Here is a 12,070-nt window from a genome sequence, read left to right on the forward strand (position 1 = left end):
CCAATCTAATATTCTGTCGAGGTGAGTCAACCTACATAAGCTTCTGAAGCTACAGTGAATGCGTTGGTTCAGTTTTTTCCCATGAAGAAAGCAGATTGGTGTATAGATCACCGTTTTTACTAGATGTGTAAACCACACATGCCAGTGTGGAAACATTCCTGACCTCAGCAAAGTTCTAAAAATTCCTATAAGCTGCTCACTTGATTCTGTTTCCCCACTCAGTTGATTCTGCTTACAGAAAACTCATCAAACAGCCCAACACTAGGGAGTGTGTAGTGTATGCCCCCCCTTTGCATTTCCAGTCACTCAGCTTTCTGAGTGTGAATTTATTGTCATCAAACCCTTGAACAATCTTGTGTGTCTCGATCTGTTAGAAGTCACCTTAGAGCTCCTCATACAATACATAAAATATAGGCTGTATTTTGTACATAGTTTCAAGCTACAGTGCTGTAGCCTAATTTTCTAGTCAGTGGGTGTATAAAAATAGAAGTATAGCTCATTACTTCTAAAAGCGAGGCACATCCCTATTAACTGGCCCCCTACTGACAAATATTCAGGTTGCCCCAGCCTTTCCCTTTTATAAACCACAGAGAAAACATCTTGGTATTAAAAACACCTAGATGCAGACTTGCCCGTGTGCCGTTACCTGTGCGTTCCAGCAGACATGTTCACTCGTTTTCATTCTGTCACATTCTAGGTAAACAGATTTTCAAATGTATTTCTCTGGTTATAACTGAGCTTGAAGAGTTTTCTCAAACTTCATAGATAATTAATCTGTATTTTTCTTTTGTGTGTGCTTGTTACTGCCGTTAGCACTTGAGCCCTTTGGATGAATAATTCCCAAATTATCAAGTGAGGAAAAGGATAACAGAGGCCAGAGAGCGTCAGATTTCTGGAGCTGCAGTTACAGGCAGCTGGGAGTGAGCAGCCTGGGGCGGGTGCTAGGAACAGAACTCTGGCCCTCTCCGAGAGGAGTTAAGTGTGCCTATCCACTGAGCCATCTCTGTAGCTCCAAGGGAAACATTTTCAAATTCACAAACTGTCCAGACAGTTTGAGTCACCTAAGCCGTCAGTCAGCACGGCTGTCAATCACCTCAAAAATAGAATATTTTAAGAAGTGGTTCTGACATTACATAGATACTTAATTTCAAGATAGGTAACTTTCAGGAAACTCCACCTCCCCAGACCTCTTAAGGCTGAGTGCTGCTGGCCTCTGCACTGTTTGCCCATACAGCAAAGCAGAAGCTGCTCTTCCCAGGAGGGAGCAGGCTTGCCAACTGCTGACGCGCTGAGGTGCTTAAGCCACTCTGCAGATGCTGTCACCCTGCCCTGAAAGATGCCCCAGTGCCACACAGAGCCAGGGAGGCATCAGAGACCTCAAGTACCCATTGTGTTTTCTGTTAGCTTCAGATTACCTCGGTCCTAAGGAATTTAACACCACTGTCAAGACTCCACCTGACTGAATTTCTGGACTATTGGAAGGAGCAGAAGTGCAGACAAAAGCCTCCATGCAGAGGGATCATCTGTTTAAACTGCACCTCAGTCTTGAGGCCCAAGAGGACAGACACTAATCCAGGAGTGTTGAGAGGCCAGGCCCTTAGGAGGACATTAGGATTTACAAAAGGTCAATCGGCAGAGCCCCAGTGACTGAATCTTGGGTGACACATGCTTACTCCCTGGTTCTTGCTGTGAGATGTCCTGTACCACTCTGAGACTATGTCAGCAAGAAGGCCCTCAACAGGTGCCACCTCCTTGAGCCTCCAAGACTGCAGGCTATCTAAACGGTTTTCTTCACAAAGTAAAATAACCTAGCCTGCTAATCATTATAGAATTGGAAAACTGACTAATATACTCAGAGAACAAATTTCAGTGTATTTGCTTTGAAACCAAGAGGTAATCCTCAAAGCCCAGGCTGGACAAAATGAACAACATTTCTTTAGTTGCTGCTGGATGAGAAAGAAGATGCTGGTTAGATTCACTCCTTTCACCCAAAGCACCTTTTGGACAGGAAGTAAATGTCTGCTGCTAGCCAGCTGGCTCACTAGTGATCAGTAAGTACTGTTTAAAGGAAGGAGACCCACCTTACAAGCCTATTCAGTCTGCATATCCTGCTTGAAAAGAAAAAATAGGATGTTTGCTATCTGTAGAGTCTAAATTATGTTATATTTCTGCTACAGGAATGCACACTTTACCTCTATTTGTCAATTTAAACAATAGCATATGTCATATAGTACTCAGGAATTAAAGTGACCCAAAGCCAGAAGCCAGCTAAGACAGAAGGCAGAGGCTGACAGTTCTGTTAGTTCGTGACATCAAGGCAGCAGAGAGGAGGAAAAGAAACACGATTTTGCTAAGTGTCAGAAGTATTTGATGGACCTGCAAGATGGCTCAGGGTAAAGGCACTTGCTCTAACTCTGATGACCTGAGTGGGACCCACTCTGACCTGGCACTCTCATGCCACCACACACAAAAATAGTTTTCTTTAAGAAGCACTTGATGGAATGCATTGTGCAACCCTGATAAAAGTCTTAGTAAATAAACTACAACTGAAGCAATACCTCCTTGATATAGTGAGGGCCTGAGTAGCAGCTAGAGGTGCATTTACCACCGCATAACCTGTGCAGTCAGGGGGAGGCCAGGATGCTGGCACAGCCACAGTGGGCCAGGGCCCAGTACAGAGGCAAGTTAGTGCTGCTGTGACAAGTACCTGACTGAGAGCAGTTGGAGAAAAGGAGGGTTTACACTGGCTCAGAGCTTCCTGAGGTCCGCTCACTGTGGAGAAGGTGTGGGCAGGCTGAGGTGCTGGTCACGTGCCAGCTGCACAGATGATCAGGTGCTCACTAGACTTTCAGTCTGGGCACCTAATCCACAGTTAGCGTGTGTCTTGTCTCCTCACTAAACCTCTCTAGAGATGCCAGCGCAGACATGCCTAGAGAGGTCTTTCCTAGGTCATTCTGAAAACAAGTCAAATTGTTTTTATTTCATTTCACAATGAAGAATAACCATCACAGGTGGGGAAAGTGCTACTAGAAACCTAAATATTAACATGTTATTGTTAATAAAAGTTCAGTAAGAAGATTAAATTTAAATTGGCTCAAAAAATCAGTATTAACTAGCTATAAATAAGTTGTGGTGAAGAATATCATTTATATAACCGCAAGCAAACTGTTTCTGGTTTTAATTAAAAAAAAAAAAAAAGTTTAGGGGCTGGAGAGATGGCTCAGAGGTTAAGAGCACGTCCTGCTTTTCCAAAGGTCTAGACTTCAATTCCCAGCAACCACATGGTGGCTCACAACCATTTATAATGCGATCTAGTGCCCTCTTCTAGTGTGCAGGCATGCATGTAGGCAGAATACTATATAAATAATAAATAAATAAATCTTTTTAAAAATGTCTATAGGCTGGAGAGATGACTCAGCAGTTAAGAGCACTTACTGCTCCTGGAGAGGACCTAAGCCCAGCACCCATGTTGGGCTGCTCACAGCCACCTGTAAACCCCCCCCCCCGGGGGGTACCCAGGGGATCAGAAGCCTTTTCCCTCCAGGGGCATGCACATATGCATTTAAATATTACAAATAAATCTCTGAAAAGTCTAATTATGACATATACATGTATTAAATCTTATGTAATTTTAAATGATTCCCCCCACACAAAATGTCTAAATGCTTTGAAGCAAAGTCAGTGTAAATGAAGTATACTATGGTTTACAGGAGATACACACATTTGCCGACATTAGCATGCCCATGATGTTGCCACTGTTCCAGTCTTGCTTATGCAGCCATTTTCTAGGATAGACAGCTTCACAACAGACTTGCTGGTATTCTGGCTCTTTCAGTCTTTCTGCCCCCTCTTCTCCAATGTTCCCTGAACCGAAGATGCAGGTCACCTGTTGGAGCTGGGGTGGATCTGCTAATCTCTGCATTGTGTCCACTTGTGGTCCAGGAAAGCAATTCTCCTGGTGAGTTGTTACATTATTAGACACTGCCTGTGAACTGCTATCATACGCCTTCTTGTAAACGTATAGTAAAGGGGTAAATGCCAGGGCTGTAGCCATCATGAGAGCAGAAATGGCGTCTAAGATCAACAACTACACTGTGACAGGGACGTAGCTGTGGGTCCACTGTGACAAGTTCCACACTACTGCAGTTTGTCACCCACATCCATAGCAGAGAGAGCTGACAAGTTCAAGCTGGAGGTCACTGAAGCTCCCTGTAGGTTCACAGACCCTTGAACTCCAAGGCTTTGAGATTTATGCTGTAGGCTATGATCCACGCACCGGATGCTCCTGAGCTCTCCTTCAATTCCTAAGGTCTGTGAGTTACTTAAAAATTACTATCTTTCCCCAGTTTTCATCATTATTGCTCAATGAATGTTAAGAGATTGGATTTTTGGTTTTGGTTTTGGTTCTTCCTGACAGGGTTTTCCTATGTTTCCCTGGCTGTCCTGGAACTCACTCTGTAGACCAGGCTGGTCTTGAATGCAGAGATCGGCCTGCCTCGGCCTCCCATGTGCTGGGACGACAGGCGTGCACTACCACCGCCAGCTCCATGTGGTTTTTTTGAGGGGCATCATGTAGGTGAAGAGTTTGCATGGTTCTTTGATGAAGATCATCCTTACTGCTCAACACAGCTAGCAAACAATGTTTTTAAAGATTTACTTGCTTTATTTATTTAGTCTGTATAAGTGTATGTCTACCCACACAGGTTAGAAGAGCTGGAGTTACAGGTGTCTGTGTCCTGTCCAAAGTACCATCCCATGAAGGTCAGATGACAGCTTATGGGAATGAGTTCTCTTTATTTTCTGGGTCTCAGAGACTGAGCACAGGTCAGCAGGCTTGGCATCGAGCACCTTTACCCACCCACTAGACAATCTTACTGGCCAGGGATTTCTTTTTCTTTTGTTTGTTTTTTGAGACTATATAGACCAGGCTGGTCATGAAGTACAGAGATCTGCCCGCCTCTGCCTCCTGAGTGCTGGGATTAAAAGTGTGTGCCACCATTTCTAGCTTCTGTCTTTAAATATTACAATGAGAAAAAAATGAAAATATATATTCAATGGAACTGTCAAAAATACCCTTTTAAACATCTAACTAAAGAGACACATAGTGCTGGCCGAGCTGCTTCCAGGGCTCAGGGCAGGGAAGCTGCACAGCCCCGTACTGACCGGCAGCCTGCTGCAGGAGCAGCTCCTGCTTGCTTGGGGTTTTGCTTACTAAGCAAAGCTTCCTTCAACACATGTTCTTCCCAGCCCTGACCCCCTCCCCAGGGGCTCCCCACACCCCCACCCTGCCACATACACAGCAATGGGAAGAGTGGGGCATTAGTGTAAACGTGGCCAGCCACGTGGCTCTGCAGCATCTTGCCTTTAGTGTTGTTCCAAAGAGAAGACAGTCCATGCGTCTTACAATCTTCAACCAGCTCTTGCTGCCAATGAGCGAAAACCCTTCCTGAAAGAGCAATTAGGTAGGATTAGCGACAGGAGCAGAAAGGGACAAGTGCCTCTTCTTACTTCACACCATGAATGTAATGCCACCAAAATGCCAAGGCGAACACCTCGCCACTGTCAAGTCCTGGCACTCATTTAAAAAACAGTTCTCAGCGTTTGTATTAAAATGAAGAACAAGAAGACAGTACACATCACACTCACACTTGTTGGCAAGCACACGTCTAGGTTCTGAGATTTGGCCAAACCACCTTCTGTTCTGAGAGACGGACTTCATTGTTCTCAGTTATGAGTTATCAGACCTACTGCTAACTGCATGGTGAGATTCCGTGTCACAAGAACCTTATTTTCTTAATAATGGAAAAATGTGGGGCCTTTTGGGTTTGTGAGTATTCCACTCTTTATTTACATCTGACAGAGAAAAGGAAAAAGTCATCAGTAAGAGCAGTAGAGGGCACACAAGTCTCAAAAGAGCTAAGAGGGCCCAGCGCTGTCTGCAGGATGGCCTAGAGCTCTTCAGTTGCCTGCATGCTGCCGGGGCTGCAGTCAGAGCTGGAATGTGTTCAGCCCCATCACCCACCATGGGCAGGGACTCTGTGAGGAAAGCCTCTTCACCCAGGAAGATCAAGGACTCTGAAGACAAAAGAAAATGCCTTTGGCCATTCCAGCCTCCCCAGTTTGTTCTTCCTAAATCCCTAGTGATACTTGTCAACTTCCATGACAATTCATGGAAAAGAATAGTTTCTTTTTAAAAACAGAACAAGAAACCAGGCAAAGCCTTTATGGCTTCTTAAAACTTTCTCTGTGTTGGGCATGGTGGTGCTGGGCACAGTGGTGCTCGGCATGGTGGAGCTGGGCACGGTGGAGCTGGGCACGGTGGAGCTGGGCACGGTGGTGCTGGGCATGGTGGAGCTGGGCATGGTGGTGCTGGGCACGGTGGTGCTGGGCACGGTGGTGCTGGGCATGGTGGAGCTGGGCACGGTGGTGCTGGGCATGGTGGTGCTGGGCATGGTGGAGCTGGGCACGGTAGTGCTGGGCACGGTGGTGCTGGGCATGGTGGAGCTGGGCATGGTGGTGCTGGGCATGGTGGTGCATACCTGAAATAATTAGGAGCACTGAGTCAGGAGGACAGCCACAAGCTTGAGGCCTGCCCACGTTTCATAATGAGACTTGATCTCAGATTCAAATAAAACAAAAACTCTCAGATTAGTAAGAAGAAATGCATAATTATGACATCCCCAAATTGGCCGTTGTTTCTGGTGGCAGGCTGTGGGGAAGACACGGAGTACACCTAGTGCTGTGCTTATGGACAATTTGGTTATGCTGGCAATACAAATGTATTTATCCTTTGACCTAACAGCCCAAGGGCTCGGGATGCAATATCCAGAGCAACCTGTACTCATCCTGATGTGACGTGCAGCCAAGGTAGGCATCAATGTGTTAAATTTACTGCATTTGTTTATTTGGCAAGAGGAAGAAGGTAGAGGGGTACCATCATGCAAGTGTGCAGGTCAGAGGGCAACCTGTAGGGATCAATGCTCTCCTTCACCATGTCGGTCTGGGGCTGGAACTCATGTTGTTGGGCATGGTGATAGGCACCCTTACCCAGTGGTGTGTCTCACCAGCCCCTGCTGCACTTAAAAAATATTTTATGTGTATGAGTGTTTTGCCCGTATGTATGTATGTATGTATGTATGTATGTATGTATGTATGTATGTCAGTCACATGCCTGCAGTGCCTGCAGAGTCCAGAAGAGGGCATCAGATCCCTTGGAACAGGAGTTTCTGTCAGTTGAGCCATGTTGAGTGCTGCAAACCAAACCTGAGGTTTCTGCCAGAGATAAGTGCTCTTAACTGCTGTGCCACCCTCTAGGCTCCTTCCTCACCTGCATTTTTAAAAAGTGAGAAACAACTCAAGTGTACATCAAAGATGGACAGAATAAATTGTGGCTGCTGCGCAAGGCAATATCATACAGCTATAAACCAATGCAAACTTCATCAGTGTTGTCCAGGGGACACAGAATTGAGCCACATATGTAAATTAAAACTGTCTGGTTATTTATTTAAAGCGATACTATTTAAAATACTATTATTTAAGAGTGGTAAAAGTCATTTTAATATTTTATATTAATTGTAACTTACTATATTCTATATAGTTTATATATAATTTTATGTTATAATATATAATTTTGTGTTTATATATAATTTATATTTCTATATTATATATTATATACAAATTACTTATTTAATCTAATATATGAAAATACAAGCCGGATGGTGGTGGCGCATGCCTTTAATCCCAGCACTCGGGAGGCAGAGGCAGGTGGATCACACTGTGAGTTCAAGGCCAGCCTGGCCTACAGAGTGAGTCCAGGACAGTCAAGGATACACAGAGAAACCCTGTCTCAAAAAGACAAAACAAAAAAAAGAAAAGAAAATACATCAATATATAGACAAGGTAAGCAGGCAGGTAGTATTTTTAAGATAATTAAAGCTAGTCTGTGAAATCCAGCATGTTTTACACTTACTGTTGGTGCTACATGTTTTCTTGCTGTTACTGGTGTGTGTGCCCACATGCAGGGACTCACATGCCATGGTGCACATGTGGAGGTCGAAGGACAACATGCAGACAACATGCAGGACTATTTCCTCTCCTTCCTCCTTTTACAAAGCTCCCAGGGTTAGGTCAGGTGGTCAGGCTTATGCAGCAAGCACTCCCACCTGCTGAGCTGCCTCACAGCCCTAGAGGAATGCTGGGGTTTGCTAGTTAATGTGAACTGTAATCCTAAGAAAAAGTAGAGTTTATTATTAAATATTTTGTATCACTTCCACTTTCAAAAATATATATTAAAATTAAATAATATTTGAAATTTTGGTTATTGGTATTCAGTGTGTTTTTTTGTTTGTTTCGCACTTCATATCCAGCCTGTCTGTACCACAAATGGAGGAGCCGATCTCTGGCCTGTGCCTGGGCCTCCCCTTTCTTCCTTTGACCACCTTTATTTTGCTGGGTTGGGCAGAGAATCCTGGAAGCCCTGTGGCTAGAATGACATTGGATTCCAAGGGCCCTGCAGTGCATGTGTCTCTGAGGGCAGCTGCACACAGAGTTTTCCTGCATTACAACCACCGTGCAGCTCATTTCCAGAGTCTCATCACCAGGTGGTCCTTCACCCTCACAATCACACCTCCTAAAGCTTGCCATGGTGGCTCATGTCTATAATCCCAATACCAGGGAAGCTGAGGCAGGAGGACTGCCATAAGCTCAAGGCCAGCCGGAGCTACATAGTGAGGTCCAGAGAGAGACCCAATGTCCAAAAATTAACAACCACCACCACAACAAACATCTCCATAACAAAGAGGAAGACGGCAAGAGGTGGAGCAAGGTATACAGGGAGGGGAGGTCCCCCTCAGTCACAGTCATAGGGGAGGGGAGTAAGGGGAAAATGGGAGGGAGAGAGAAATAGGGGGATACAAGGGATGGGATAACAATTGAGATGTAATATGAATAAATCAATAACATATATTAAAAAAAAAAAAAGAGAGATGGAGCAAGGATACAAATGACCCAGGTGCTGAGTGAGCTATGAACAAGCATGGCCTCACCTTCCAGGTCTCTTTCCCTCATGACCTGTTTCTTTAGGGGCTCCGATGCACTTGCCCTGACCACTTTCCAGGGTCTTCCTAGGTAGCTCATGCTGGCCCCTAGCTCATGGTGTCCTCCTGCCTTAGCCCCACAAATGCTGAGATTACAGGCCTGCATCTCCACACTTGGTCTCAGATGTCTCCTGGTTCCAACTCTGCTGTCCAGTGTAAGCCAGCTGCTACTCAGGAGGATGTCACAGTGGGTAGGGTCACTGGTACTGAGCAAGATAAATCAGCTTTAAACCTGGGCCAAGCGTGACTTCATAAGCTTTGAGGTGAACAGGGCACTTAGCTTTCAAGACAATGAGAAGCATTCCCACCTGCTGTGCAGACCCTGAATCCGAGGGAAGGAGCCCAGGAGACAAGGGCTACACAAATAGCTGGATGACTAACTCTGATAAGCCTCTCAGGCCTAAGCTCTGGGTGCCAAAGGCTTCCTGAAGAATGGGAGCGGGCACTTAGGTGCCAAGTGATGATTATTTAAGACAAGAACCTGCATGAAACTGCAGGGCTGTTTCCACTGACTTCTGAAGCTCTGGGTTTATGAGGTTCTAATTATACTGAAAACAGGAAAAATATCCACAATAGTAGAGTCTCTGCAGGACACAACATGGGGGAAGAAAGAAGCAGCATGAAGAATTAAGTGTCCTAAAATGTGCACTTTCAAGGGTTATAACCAATGGTTAAGTTAATAAAAAAGAGCAACGAGAAGCCAGGCATGGTGGCACATGCCTTTAATCCCAGCACTTGGGAGGCAGAGGCAGGCGGATCGCTGTGAGTTTGAGGCTAACCTGTCTACAAAGTGAGTCCAGGACAACCAAGGCTACACAGAGAAACCCTGTCTTGAAAAACAAACAACATAGAAAAAGAGCAATGAGATAGGCAACAAAAATAATTTATACCTGGGTCAGGATTAAATTTTAGCCTAAGACTTGAATGTGAGTATTTCTACTTCATTAAAAAAAAATCTACCAAGTTATGACAGAGAAGAAACAATGGTCTAATTCCCAAGGGGCCACCTCACACTTCCCACAAAAATACACATCAGATCTCAGACTGATGATCACAGCCCAAGCTGAGACACTACACAGTAATTTCCTGGGTTTGTATGCTGTACCTTCCTGGTATACACCAGAAACACAACCAGGTGGTCTCATAACGGGCAACTCGACAATAAGGCAAATGCACAATAAACAGCAACCACAGTAACGACCACTATGGCAGTCACTACACCAGGCATTCCTGCCAATCACTGGATCAGAGTCAAGAGGCTGCGTCACAAATACCTGCTGCAGGATCAGCCCCACATGCTCACCCCAACAAAAACACCTGCAAGGACTCTGTGACTGGCCACACACAGTGACTGCAGGCTGAGGCAATCAGCTCTCTCAGCCTCTCCACAGGGCTCTGTGCCCAAGACTTTCAAAGTACCTTACAAAGCTTATGCTTCCTAATAAAACCTTCAGACACACCGGGGGTCCCTTGGACTGTGAGGGTTTCCCAGACTACAATCTTATTCCTTGTATTCCCAAATGAAATCTTTTTCTTGGCGATCTATTGTCTATTTTAATTTTTTAAGACATGGTCTCATCACACAGTTCAGATTGACCTAAAACTTTCAACCTTCCTGGCTCCACCACAAATTCTTTTTTTTTTTTTTATTCTGTAATGTAAATTTTGAAACATACAGGGAATGCTTACAGAAACATACAGACAATACGCACAGGAGTAGAGAAAAACAGCACAATGACGTGATCTTCTGGCTGCGAATGTCACCATTCAGCCCATCTTTCATTTACACCCACTTAGCAGCCACCTACTCCCTGGATCATCCTGAAGCGAAGACAGGTATCTAAATATCACAGGATGAATTTCTTCACAGCTAAGTTCTCTTAAACATAACCGCAAGCCTCTGTGTGCAGTGTGTGGGGGGAGGCCTGGACGGGCTGCAGAGGGTAGGCACATGAAGCTGCACATGCAGCCCACCAGCTCTCTGGTGCCCTTCCACCAGGGCCAGCTCTCCCATTTGTCTCACGATATCCTCTGAGCCAATTACCTGCCCTATGTAGCAGCAGCGGCAGCGGCACCAAGACACACAACCTGCACACTACAAACAGAAAGCCACTCACAGCCCATTGTTTGTCACTTCCCCTAGACTTCCCCTCACTAAACTCTGTCCTTGTAGCTCCATGGATGTTTTTCATATGTATCCTGTCTCCTGTATTCCTTATAGATGAAGACATTTGATCAAATTCTGGCCTGTCATCTTTCTTTGGATTTGTTAGACCATTGATGTGACTACTCCAGGCACGTCATTTTTATTCACTGTTTATGAACCTGAGTATGAAGAAGGGCATCAGCCTAGAATGGTGGCACACACCCTCCCTTCCCCACAGATCACTCGCTTTGCTGTTTCACGGACTTGGTTTTAAAGGGGGGAACTAGAAGAAATTAAAAGGCTATCCTGTCATTTCTGCCTAAGAGGGACTAAGAGGGTCACCAATTCTCCTCCTGTTATAAACAAGTCACACTGAACAGCTGCTGGAGCACTATGGCACAGAGAAGAACAAGTGCAGGAGGACCGTGGGGCCTGACAACAGGGCGCAAGCAGAGTGAGCCCATGGCCACCGAGGCTTTGTGTTTGGAATCAGTTTCCAGACCGAAGCCAGGCTCGCTGGCGCATTCGCAATGCCAGCACTGGGGAGGAAGGAAGGTCAGAGTTCATGGTCATTCTTGGCTGCTTATTAACTTCCAGGCCAGCCTGGGCTACATAAGATCTGTCGCAAACATTTTTTTAAAAAAGATTTATAGATTTTATTTTATGTGTATGAGTGTTTTGCCTGCATGTGTATATGTGTATTGTGTGCCTTGTGTGATACCCAGAGGTGAAAAGAGGGTGTCAGATCCCCTGAAACTGGAGTTACAGATGGTTGTGAGCCACCATGTGGGTGCTGGGAATCAAACCAAGATTCTCTGCAAGAGAAACA

The 12,070-nt window shown here is 45.3% G+C and overlaps 1 protein-coding gene across 1 annotated transcript in view; it reads right to left on the reverse strand.

Annotated features, from left to right (window-relative positions):
- The window catches only part of Rec114 (REC114 meiotic recombination protein), an 88,044-nt gene that overhangs the window by 9,144 nt on the left and 66,830 nt on the right, over nucleotides 1–12,070 (reverse strand). Inside the window, 1 exon segment of the mRNA XM_051156567.1 lies at nucleotides 5,297–5,446. Within this exon segment, the coding sequence (XP_051012524.1) occupies nucleotides 5,297–5,446 (150 nt within the window).

The sequence above is a fragment of the Acomys russatus genome, chromosome 14 (assembly GCF_903995435.1).
Source record: "Acomys russatus chromosome 14, mAcoRus1.1, whole genome shotgun sequence".
In the NCBI taxonomy this organism is placed as follows: domain Eukaryota; kingdom Metazoa; phylum Chordata; class Mammalia; order Rodentia; family Muridae; genus Acomys; species Acomys russatus.